Here is a 12,775-nt window from a genome sequence, read left to right as displayed (position 1 = left end):
CTATAATGGCCATAGCAGTCATTCTGACCGCTCATACATTATTTACATAATTTCAATAAGCTATATCAAATCTAAGAATACATGGATCTGTAATGTTAGGATAGTAATAAACATAAGAACAATACATTTTAATTCTAATGTATGTAAAAATGCATTAGTTAATCGACAACCACAGAACAGCTATTGTAATTACAGATACAAAGTCGAAAATGATCAATTTTCTATTATTTTCTTTGTAAAATGAAAACAAATGTATTCATCCTTGGATATTAGAATACAATAACTTACAAAAACATCGCCAATATGCATTTCAATGCAAATGCATGCGCTCAGTATGACTGTTATGGCCATTCAAGGTTGTAATTTTAATAAAATAACAATGATAGAATAAAATATAGACACATTTAGGAAAAGTCAGGGTCCTATAGTTACATGGGTTTTATTTCAACAAAGTTATTACATTGCAAAATTTTAAAACAGTCAAAATGACTGCCTTGGTAGTTCTAGTGTTAAGAAATGGTCACTCAACTCTAGGTTCCAAATGACCGCTGTGACCATTGCTGTCAGGGTACCCCAGCAAAACAGATGTATTGACACATGTTGAAGACCTTTCTCAAACAAAACAAGTCCATATTTCATTTCTGGAAGCCGGACTAAATAAGCAAGCACTGTTGCTGTATTCCTAGCATGGGCTAGACCCACAGTCACCTCTCAGATATCAAATGCAGACATTAGAGAATACATGAAAATAACATTTGAGTAATCACACTGGTAACTTCTATAACAAAGTAAAATCTTATAAGCCTAGAGAAGTCATTCAACTTGTGTGATACTTAGAAGGAAAAATATTGATTAATACCTTGATAATATAACCACTGGTGGTGGTTGAGGGGAGATCCCCTGATATGATTGTAAAGTGCTTTGGGTGTACAGTAGTACATATGAAAGCGCTATATATAATCACTCATTACATAGAAGCAGCAGTGGATTGCAGAATCAACCTCTTCAATATATATATATATATATATATATATATATATGGCAACTATGACAAGGCTAAAAAAAAAGACGTTTGTGTTGATTTCAACAGCTCAGTTTGCCATGCAGCACAGCCTCGTGGTTAGAACAGGGGAAGTTCAGGAAAATATAGTGGGCTAAGTGGGGAAACAACGCTCTTACGCAACACAATCTCATATGTTTAATAATACTAACATGTTACACGTGTATATCGAATACATATTTCTTATCGGTGTAGATAATTTTTCTTGTCCGGTTTATTAATGTCAGAAATTAATAAATGTCTATTTCCTATCCACTGCTTTTGCCTTCGTGTCATGTGGTTTGACCAAAAACCCGGATTGGATCGCAGGGGTCACCTGAGAAAAATCCCCACTCGTCATATTTGCGATTCCTTGTGCTGATGTGAGAATGACCAAAGGAAAAACGTATATTTAGTACTTTTTATACGTTGTGAATTTACACACGGACAGGCTTTATATCGTGGCGAAGACACACAATGTAAGTTTTTAAGTTCACTCAATAATTAAATGCGATGTAAAAGCATTAATGTCATTGTGTCAAATGAAACAAGCGAGGTTGTAATAGCAATAGGCTAACAGTTAGTTATATATCATTTGAACTTCAATTTCCAGTTGCAACGTTGAAAGTATATCACTGCAATTTAATCTACGTGTTCCTTATGTTTCTGCCCCGTAGGCTAACGTTACCTGCGAAATACAGCCAGTTTCCAGAATACGTACACAACCATAAGCGTTGTCACATGTCAACCAGAAATATTTTATTCTTTTATTTCAACCTAACCCACACTTGTTTATAATAAACACTCCACTCCATATCTTATTAGCGGCAGCGTTAAAATGTGGCCGCTATTAAAACGTTTGCGGAAGGATACTAGAACGATCGATAGCGAAACAATACAGCGCGCGGTTCCGAAACAAGGAGACAATGCGATTTTAAAGTATTATTTAAAAGCCTAAGAATAAACCAACAAACACGCCTAACGTTGACTTAGAAGCAAATCGTCTGTAAAGAAACCATAAAGCGACTCAACAGGTCGAGAGCTCGTATCGATAGAAGGGCGGGAGGAGTAACAAAGCCGCGCAGTGAGCGCAACAGCGACCGGTACACCTTCCGTCTTCCTCCACAGCGGTCTCCATTTTAACTCCTCGCCCAGCCTGCACCTCACGTGTCCTGGACTGTCTTTCTCACATGACCCGTGTGTTTGTCCCCGTGATCAGCGCTTCCATCTCCCGTATTTCAAGTGTCGCTGAATATCGCATTTTAAAATCCGCTCGCCTTCATGGATATGCTCGATCAGAGCTTGGACACCTCGACGAGGTGAGAGCGCGTCCTTTATGTACGGGCACTCTCAAGGCCCCAGTCAACCATTTTCTGCTCTGTTTTCATAGCTAGGCAGTTAGATATCATCTTTTAACTTTATTTTTTGACTTTTATTAAGTTTTATGCATGCAATCAATATAGTGGATTAAACGCAAGATATGAATAGCAGGAAGAAAAACAACAGATCGCAGGCCTTTTAACATTGATCGTCGACGTATTTATATCACTATTAGCACGGTTGCTAATTTGGTGATTTTTGTCTATTTTTGGTTATTAAAAATGCACGACCCCAAGCCGGTGTTTATTTCATTTTAACAAGTTACTTCAATATTTATATTTTCTGAAATAAAATGTATACATTTTAAAGGATTTAAGTGGAAATGGCGCGTTTAGTGCTGTCGGAACAAAAGCTCTTCAGCAGTTTAATGCATTAAATTTCCTTCAACCTGCAACCAACCCACAGTCTTTTCATCCAGAGGCTTTATGTGCATTCAGAAGCATTTTTTTCTTTTTAGTTCCGTGGTGTTTATTTGGCTACATTTGTTATCTGAATAAAACGTTGCTATTGGTCATATTTATTTCACTTTAAAAACTGAACGGTTGGTTAATGATGCTAATGAAGGGGGGCGTTCACTGTTTCCTCGCCAAGTTGACAGGTCTGACTAGACTCTCTAGAATAGATGATGGAGGTTAGATTAATTGCTAGAACATCTTGTTCCGTTCATTTGGAGTTTTTAATAGATTTTCAAATCATTCAAATGCCTTCCAATTATTATAAAAAAAAATTGCTTTTTTTTTTTTTTTTTGCATAAAGACAGGAAAATGTACTAGTGATGTCCGATTTTTTAACGAATCGTTCTTTAAACCGGATCTTTGCATTGAACCGGTTCGCAAAACCGCTCTTCGCGATTCTTTTGGAAATCTGTTTGAGCGGGTGAACAACAAAAAGAGGGAATTTAAATAGCAGTACATGTGATTGAGACATGAAAATTAATTTTAGTGTTATGTATTGTGAATTCAAGATATATTTAGTGGCTGCTTAGACTAGACTAACTTGTAAGACATCTAATTATTTTCTTCAACACTGTTCATAACAAGTCAGTTACATAAAAACGTAGATTGGTCTAATTTGATACAGAAAAAGTAAGAGCGATTGAGTTACCTTTAACTAACTGTTAGTTGGTCATACTAGTTCCTAAGACACAGTCTTAACAAAAAAACTGAGTCACATACAATTACAAAAAACACTATTGTTGTAATTTGTAAATGTAAACAATATTATTGTTTTTGAATCTGTGTTTTTAAAACAAACTACTTGAATGAATCATTTGGCAGAATTGGGTCTGACTTTCCATCACTGAAATGTGCCAAAATTCTATATGATTTTTATCTGCATCTCTAGAGTTTCCTTAGAAATGTGAGTGGTTTCATAAGATGACCCGAAACGTTTGCTCTCTCTTTGCAGCCACGAGAAACAGGAAACTGAGGAGGTTGTTCAGCTGCAAGAGGGTAAGTAAAACATGTATCTCTAAAGGATGTATGCATTAAATGAAAGTTTAAAAGAAAAAGATGATGTATATATCGATATATCGCAGTTCATTTAGACATTTCTTGTGTATTTCTCAGGAGAGGGGGTGGGGGCGGAGGAGCAGGCAGCGGTTACCATAGCGAGTGTCCAACAAGCAGCAGCGTTTGGAGACCACAATGTTCAGTACCAGTTTCGCACAGAGAACTCTGGTGGACAGGTCAGTGCGACCTTTGACCTTTCCGGGGTTCAAACTGGGGTCATTCAGTAATAAAACATGACCTGGAGAACTTTCTCCCAGTATTTGCTCTTATGCATACTTTTATCTCTAAGTGGTATTTTAGTATTATTTATATACTATTATAGTATCTATGAATATTTTTAATTGGCTTTTATTGGATAATGGATTGGATCAAGGCAAATAGCTTTAGTATGTAACGCCCACTGTTCATTATGCAATCAATTTCTAATGGATAGGATGAATTCACACACACCTTGCCTTTTTTGATGTTGAACATCCTGTTTAAATCGTAGATTAACTTAAGTATGGCAATTCATGTTGACTTTACATTTTCTTTTTTGCGTAACTTCTTCCATCAAAATCTTCCGTCAAAGTTCTTTGTGTTATTTTCTGATACAGGTGACGTATCGCGTGGTCCAGGTAACAGAGGACCATTTGGAGGCAGCAGGAGATGGAGAAGCGGCAGTCAGTGTTGTGTCTACGGCCGCCTTTGCTGGCGCGCAGCAAGCAGTAGCACAGGTGTGGATCAGACTGGAAGGAAATATGGAGAAAAAGAAGCAATGTATACAAAAAGTAATATGAATGCAGTGTCAAATTTGCCTGCACACATCTTATATTTCTATATCTATTTCTATAGGCTGTCATCCAGAACCCTTTTAGTAATGGAGGCAGTCCAGCAGGGGAAACGGTGGGGGGAGAGACACGCTTCGCCTACTTCCCAGCAGCAACAGTCAGTGACGGTACAGCTACAGCCGTCTCAGTGCAGGCCACGTCTGATCCAACCCTCACACAGGCTGGAGGTCAGTTTCACATGCCAAAGTCCAAAAAACAGTGTTTGCAATTGACACTGTTAGTAGGCAATGTTGGTTCTAGTATGTCAGCAAGCCCCAGTGTTTTATAGCATCTGGCATTGCATTGCATTTAGTACGCTGTAAGATTGTGTAATATAATGTATAATTGCATAGCAATTAATGTGTAATAGCTGCTAAAATCAGTAGTATTTTGTCTGCTTTCTTGCTCATACAATGTTAAGTTCATTCATAATATGTTTCTCAAACATTATTTTAACCTTTTTTGTTTACTCTAGGTCAGTTTTACGTGATGATGAGTCCGCCAGATGTTTTACAAACTGGAACACCCCGAACTATCGCCCCTCGTACGCACACTTACTCTACGTAAGTATCGATCATGGGTCAACATCCTTCCCTTTTACCCAGTCTGGACGGCCCAGTCCATCCTTTGAACCCAATGCTTTTTACGTAACTTAATTTGATCCCTTTATGTCCCTCGGAATTATTTCAGTTTGCAGAACAACTGTAAACAATGAGTGTGGAATTTTGATTTAAATATGACAAAACTGTCCAATACAATGATTTCAAATACAAATATGCAAAGTATTGTCCAATCAGTTTGAGTGCAGTCAGAAAAACAACCAAAAAATGTGTCCCACTTGCCTGCCATCCCCAGAGACCTTGGTGAACATGAGAGTCTTCAACACAGCAGATCAGACTGGTGAGGAAGACCTTTTACATCCCCACCCCCTTTCAAGCACCAGCCTGTCCTTCTCCTCCAGATTCCACTGCACTAGCCCATTAATCACTACTGGGCAGCTGGCTTTTAATTCAATGATGGTGTTTGAGTTTTCTTCATGTTCGGAAGACATCCGATTATAAATTGAATGAATTCTTGCCTCTCAATAAAACGAAATGAGGAAAAATCAAAGGGTTACATGTTTCTTTCAGGCTTGTTACCTTTTTGTCCAGATTTAAGCAAATCTTTGGGAAAAAAAATGTAATTGACCTGACTGAAATTTGTGCTTCAACTGTTGTGATATCAGTAAACGGGCTGGAGAAATGTTTGTTTTCAAATAGGCTTCAGCTGTGTTGTGTTGTGCAGATTCATTTGGTGGTTTTGGTAGTTTAATAGTGTAATAGAGCAAGCTAACACAAGTCTCCTCTTTTTCTCGTGTCTCTCTCTCTCTCTTTCTCTGTGCTTGAGCAGGAAGATTGATGGCCCCCGGGCACCTCGTGATGAGAGGAGGAGAGCACAGCACAATGAAGGTGAACTAATGCATGTCTTTTTAGAGCTCAGAATATATTCCGTTTACTTTCTAACTATTCTCCACACCATGGCAGTACAATATAAAATCAACATGAAACGTCATTTGCAGCATATTTTACTTCTGCAACCCTAATGCTGCGTTCACACCAAACGCGAATCTGCGTCAAAATTCGCGCCTGCCGCGTCTAGTTATACGCGTGACCACTTTGTGTGCATTCGCGCGTCAAGAGTGAAATTGACGCGCGTAAAATCAAAAGTTTGAAGCGAAATTTACGCGCGTCAAAGGCGAAGTCAGGGGGCGAAAGTTTCTAAGCTGTTGGCGGCCATCTTTTTTAGATGTTTATCGAGCATTAGCAATAGCATTAATCGAGAGAGTCACCGCTCTTATATGATCTGAAGAGCAGAAACAGCTGCGTAGGGGACATCGTCGCTGTACTCGGGTCCACCAAAACCTCCGGAGGGTTTCAGGAGTTTCACAATTTGCTCCAGGAGGTAGGTTTGGTGGACCTAACGGTGAGGACGCTGACGAGGACAGCGTAGGCCGTATAAAGCCTCGGCCTCGAGTGGTCGCTGCCTGACGAGCCCGCGCTGTAAAGCCCGGCTCGAGGTTCACCCTCTCCCGCACCATCTGTCATTTATTTTTGTTTTGATAATAAATGGAGGCAGCCTCCAAAAGTGAAACCTGTCCTGTTATTTTTTTTTTTTAAGTTTTTATACACTTAATTGTGTTTGGTGTCTTTACATTAGATTAATAAAGTTTCATATAGGCTAATCTAGAATAGATATGGAATAAATAGCATTCAATACAAATGAGTTGGCTATCTCTCATATTGAAATCGAGTTTTTATGTGAAAGATTTGCTTTTTTGTGCATTTTAGTCATATTACAAAATAATTTATTGAGGCCAAACATAAAATAACATTAAACTGTCACTTCACCACGTGACAGCAGCAAGCAGGCAGGCTCCTGATTGGTTAACGCGGCGCGAATTGACGCAGAAGTTCAGATTTTTCAACTCGGGCGGCAGACGCGAATTCGCGTCAAACGCGTGATGCACAAAAAGCACAATTCGCGCTTAACGCGCGAAACGCGCCAGACGCTCAATCCGCGTCTAGTTCGCGCGAATGAGGCGAATTCGCGTCTACCGCGCCGCGCTAAACGCCTCATTCGCGCCGCAAGACCTCCAGACGCGCGTAAACGCGTCTTACCATTGACTTAACACTGAAATCACTCGCGCCAGACGCATATTCGCGTTTGGTGTGAACGCAGCATAACGTGTCTAATTAAAGCAGCTAGAAAGCAACAAAAAAAAATGTAGGATAGGAATTTTATCCATCTGGAATTGGATTGTAATGTTGTGGGTGTTACCAGTATTAATACAGGTGAAAAGGAAGTGGTTTCAATGGTGGAAGTTAATAAAACCTTATGAAGACAGAAGGGCTGTAATCTCCCAGTCGATTATTTGGTCGATACGTTCTGGCTCGACCAAAATTCTGTTGATGTTCATTTCATCAGTTTTGCCTAGGGGTGTAAATATTAATCGATTCGTATCGATTATACAGCCGACGATTCGATGCGTCCGCAAGAGTATCGATTAATCTGTTTATTTTGCCGCCTGTCTATTTTCAGCATCTTCTCCGACATATGCGTACAACCTACTAAACTGCGGGTGGCGCTAACCTCATTATTGTCTCCTACTTCACACCGCTTCACACGCGTTACTTACGTTTCACAGTCTATCTATGTTCACACACATTGTTGAGTCTGACTTTCAAGAGCGATGGAACCGTCAGAGCGAGCTGGCAATGACCGTGAAATGTTACACACTCCAGTCGGCGTCAAGTCATGGGTGTGGAAGTATTTTGGCTTCAGGAAAACAGATGGAGCAGTGGTAAGAGATGTTGCCGTTTGTCTGATTGCGCCCGTTTCACACATACTGCGTATGCGGTGCGTATTTTTTCCCGTACCCATGTTAACAGGTCAGAGCTTTCACACTGCACGCGGTTGCGGTCCGTTTATCCGTTCCAGTTGCGGTGCGTATACAGCAGTGCAGAGATCGTTTCCGCTCGAGTCTATTGTTGCTGTGCTGCACGCGCTGAATTAAAGTGACAGCGCATGTTACGTGGTCAAAATGAACACAGATTGACATGAAAATGTAGTAATTTCACCATAAATGCGTTTATTAAATAAATTGTAGTAATCTCACCATAAATGTATGTACTATTTTTCACAGTCATCTTTTTTACTTTAAGACCGGGGTTAAAGCAAGGAAAATTACCTCAACAAGGCGACATAATGAACAACACTTGTCTCATTCATGGAGGTGGAAAAACAATTTCTTTGTGACATGCAATTGTATTCTCAATAAAAGGCAAATGATTTATTATTTTTGTTGATTTATTTGAAACTTAATAGATATCATGTAAACATATCTAGTATTGAATCGTATTCAATCGAATCGTATCGCGGGGAATTCTGAAGTATCGAAAATAATCGAATCGTTGGCTTAAGAAATCGGTATCGTATCGAATCGTCATGAAGGCTCCGATTTACACCCCTAGTTTTGCCGCATTCATTTCATCAGGTGGAAAGCACTAATTGGGGCACTAAACACCCCCATTTCACAGGTAACAGTCTGTCTTCAGAACACCCCCCTTGTTTTCACTTCTTTTGGATTAGCCCAACCCACTGGAGAAGAGAGACAGATTGAAGAAAGTAGGCTACTAGAAGGTTTGCTGAATATTATTTATTTAATTGGGAGAGCGTTTAATTCATAGTCAGTCAGTCAGTCAGTCCTCTTCTACCATGTCAACAAAGACATCGGCAGTGTGGCAGCATTTTTTTTAAAGTTAGTAGTCTATTAGTGTCTCAGCCGCGAAGCTGAGCTCCACAGAGCGGCTGAAATGATAGTGTCTGTCAGTTATTATAATACATATGACAAAAACATTTGTCTAAATTATGTTGCATATTCCTCAAAAGTTCTTGTGATGATATCACTAGTTGACAACATAGTACTATTTTCGGAAATCATTGGCTATGATTTTGCGCAGGTGCACTTGATGCAACGCTGTCAGAGCCGACAGACTCGTGTGTCAGACTCATTTCAGTGCAAAATAATTAGTTCAAAAACGATTTAATATACTGCAAATACCCTACTAGTTTTTTATGTTTATTTATAATTCATTTAGGCGGATAACAAGGCTACCAAGTACTGCGCACAGTGCGCAGCTAATTAATTTAAAGTTTTTTTTCCTAACGTAATTTTTAGTCGAAAATTTTCTTTGGTTGATTACAGCCCTAGAAGACAGACTTTTTTTTTTCTTTGGAATAACATGTACCGATTATTCATTCACAGTAAACACAGAACATGTATTAACAAAAAAAATTACGTTTAATTTCATATCGACTTCTACTTTTATGCAACGCACTGAGTAACTCGGACTACTGATCAATTTGGACTGTTGCTAAATGTTTTTTTTGTTTGTTTTTTTGCAGTGGAAAGGAGAAGAAGAGACAAAATCAACAACTGGATTGTCACACTGTCTAAAATCATCCCAGACTGCAATATGGACAATACGAAAACAGGAGCAGTAAGTACCAGATCTTTTCTTCTAGGACCGATATAACCTCTTTTCACCCGCTAATGTTAATGAACACCTTTCGCCTGTAGAGTAAAGGAGGCATCCTGTCTAAAGCATGCGATTACATTAGAGAACTCCGACAGACTAACCAGAGGCTACAGGAGAGCTACAAGGAGGTGGAGAGAATACAAGTGGACAATGAGCTACTACGACAACAGGTATATTTGTTGGTAACGTTGAATCTCATGTCTCAATGGGGTCTCAGTGTCAGACAACCAGTTACGATCCTTCTTTTTTTCCTCATTAAATTTTTTTATTGCAAAGTATGCATGTAAGCATGACAGTATAAGTGCTAGTTGACTTTAAAAATGAACATGTATTTAGTTTGTCACTCCTTTTGCTTTAATGAGAGCAGCACTCAAGCTCCATGAACTGTGTAAAAACCTAATGATCTCAGTGTTTTTTTGTTGTTGTTTTTTTTTTCAAATTGCATTTTATTTTTAATACTCAAAAAGGTTGTCTAATCAGTTGTCTTCATAAATCTTTAACAATTTAATAATTAATCAAAATGTTAACAATAGGGCCCTATGAAATGTTTTTCTTGTTCTTTTTTCTGGATTCTGTGTTTTATGATTTAATCCAAAAAAAAGTGGATTCATAAAATTAATGCATAACTTTAATAATTTAATAAAATAAATTAAAATGTAATCAAATTGACAAATTATTAATTTTAACTTTGAACAATTCCTCTTTTTTTCTTTTTTTTTGGCATGCAAAGTGCTGCGCAATGCAGGTTTACAGTTTAAATCAAAGGTGCTGAGGTGGTTGTTTTTTTTTTTTTTTTTTTTTTTTTTTTTTGACTGTCCTAAAGCATAAAAATGCTGAGATTTAGGAAACATGCTAGGTTCAAAAACTCGTTTCTCCAAAAAACAATACTACAGCTAGCTATTCTACTTTGAAATGTGCATTTCATGTCAGGATGTTTGTTTTTGTTTCGGTCCATGTGGTCCCGCCCGCTGCCAATTTACCCAATAGTATTTCGACACCCAGAGTCGGAAAAAAGCAGCCATGGAAAGCCAGCAAACAAACTGGGTCAGATCACAGTTTCTACTCGACCTAAAAAGCGTCAGCAATAAAAACAAGGCTCGTCACTTTCCATTGTCAGTTGCGCTCCTTCCTGTTGAGTGTCCTCAATCTGGCAACCAGTGAGCGTCGAGCCTGAGGAGGAGGAACGGGGAAACGACTCTCTCCAGTATTTAGAATTTGGACTGCAGTACCCATTTCAACAGCTAGATGTCAATATTACATACACAAATGTTGTAATATTCTGTGACATTCCATTTTATACAGTTTTTTTTTTCTGTGATTCCATCCACATTTTCCGCATTGTAGAATTCATTAGGCCCTAGATCATGTTGAATCTTGTATTTATGCGAATATAAATATATGATGAATAAATAAATGCTGAATCTTAAGATATTAAACGTTCATTTTCAGTGTGCTCTTTTGACTTCAGACAGATTTTAGAAGGTTTTGAGTTTATGAGATCTGTGGTGTTCTGCTGTCCAAGTCTGATTGGGCAAATAGTAATATGTTAAATGTCTATTGTCCTGCAGATTGAAGACCTGAAGAATGACAACGCACTGCTCAGAGCTCAACTACAACAGCATGGCCTGGAAATCAGTGAAACTACATCACAGTGACAAAAAAAAAAAAACCTTATCACGAATAAACAGTCTCAAGTGGAGAAATAACCCCTCAATGACCCACTTGCTCACGCCTCATCACAGACTTAAGATGTTCTGCAACTGAAGTAGTGTATGAATGCTTGTTTGATACACAGACAACACTCCCTTCTGAACAGAGACTCTCTGACCGTTGTGAAAATAAGATCTGCTGTAAAAGCACACTTTGTTTTTTTCCTTCACTCCCGCGAGAACTCAACAACCCGGACTGATCCATATGGAATAACCCTCTTCTTCCAGAAGTGTCCCGCTTGCCACAGGTCTTTGTCTTTAGTTTGAATCTTGGAATTGTGAACCAGTAATACGCCTGCTCATGCCTAATGGTCATCTTTTGTTCTGTTTGAAACATTTTGTGTATTTTATTTTTTTATGTTACTACTGTCTCTGACACGACAGAAGGTCTTTTTTCAAGGGTTTGTCTATATCGTATTTATTAGCTTTCAAGAAATTGCGCGGCAGCAGGTACACAAAACCTTTGCATTTGATTTTGTTTTTCTGTCCTGCAGTCTTTCCATATATCAGACTTTCTGAAACACGTTCATCGGGCTGATCAGAGACTTGACTTTTGTGGCACATCGACTAATTTACAGTATGAATATGCTTAGAATGCAAATGAAAGTGTATGTTTTCATTTAAAATAGAGACGTATGATACCTAAAACTGCATTACCTACGAATTTCAGTTTTCAGAGTCCATCATATTTAATGCACTGTGATTTTAGTGAAGGATGAACGAGTAGCTCAGGGTTTTGAGGTGCTGGAAAATAGCCGAGGCTCTGGAACTCCCCGCTAACCTTGTAACCCTGCACTTTTTGCCTGTTGGCTTTAACATACTAGATTCTAAACATGTACTGTATATATCATATGTTTCAACCAGTTGTTCTGAAGTCATTACTTAATTCAAAGAAATGTTCTTTATAAGTCCTATATTTCCCAGGCTCATTTATCTACAGCAAATAAAATGGAAGATGCACATTGGAAGCGGATAGAAATGCTACTATTTGTAGTGTCGGCTCATTTTTGTTGTGGCTAAATCTTCCATCTTATTTTGTAACGATTCTATTTAGTTGAAACATTCATCAACAACAACATTTTGAACTATAAAATCGAAGGTGAGCTATAAAGATGAAGAAAAACCACTAAATTTGAAGAGTATGAGCATAAATATCAGACAGCAATGGGAGTTGTTGTTAATGAGCTATGCATAAGGAAACCAAACCTAGTTTAAAAGCTAACCAATTTATTTTCTTATACTTCTTGAT

The 12,775-nt window shown here is 38.4% G+C and overlaps 1 protein-coding gene across 1 annotated transcript; it reads left to right on the top strand.

Annotated features, from left to right (window-relative positions):
• The first annotated feature begins 1,560 nt into the window (after positions 1-1,560).
• Positions 1,561-12,510, top strand: usf2 (upstream transcription factor 2, c-fos interacting). The gene is made up of 11 exons (XM_082185393.1): positions 1,561-2,358; positions 3,827-3,870; positions 3,988-4,106; positions 4,527-4,646; positions 4,765-4,927; positions 5,215-5,302; positions 5,595-5,639; positions 6,129-6,187; positions 9,684-9,778; positions 9,859-9,987; positions 11,386-12,510. The coding sequence occupies exons 1-11, from the start codon at positions 2,321-2,323 to the stop codon at positions 11,470-11,472; spliced, it is 987 nt and encodes a 328-aa protein (XP_082041519.1). The 5' UTR covers positions 1,561-2,320; the 3' UTR covers positions 11,473-12,510.
• The last annotated feature ends 265 nt before the right edge of the window (positions 12,511-12,775 follow it).

This window comes from Leuciscus leuciscus, assembly GCF_965113295.1.
Source record: "Leuciscus leuciscus genome assembly, chromosome: 12".
In the NCBI taxonomy this organism is placed as follows: Eukaryota; Metazoa; Chordata; class Actinopteri; order Cypriniformes; family Leuciscidae; genus Leuciscus; species Leuciscus leuciscus.
This window is presented reverse-complemented; position numbering and strand designations above follow the sequence as displayed.

Excerpts from the sequence above, each read along its gene's own strand:
- usf2 (XM_082185393.1), top strand. The coding sequence starts at position 2,321 with ATGGATATGCTCGATCAGAGCTTGGACACCTCGACGAG. Across the intron at positions 5,640-6,128 it reads CAACACAGCAGATCAGACTG|GAAGATTGATGGCCCCCGGG; the intron begins GTGAGGAAGACC and ends GTGCTTGAGCAG. Across the intron at positions 6,188-9,683 it reads GAGAGCACAGCACAATGAAG|TGGAAAGGAGAAGAAGAGAC; the intron begins GTGAACTAATGC and ends GTTTTTTTGCAG.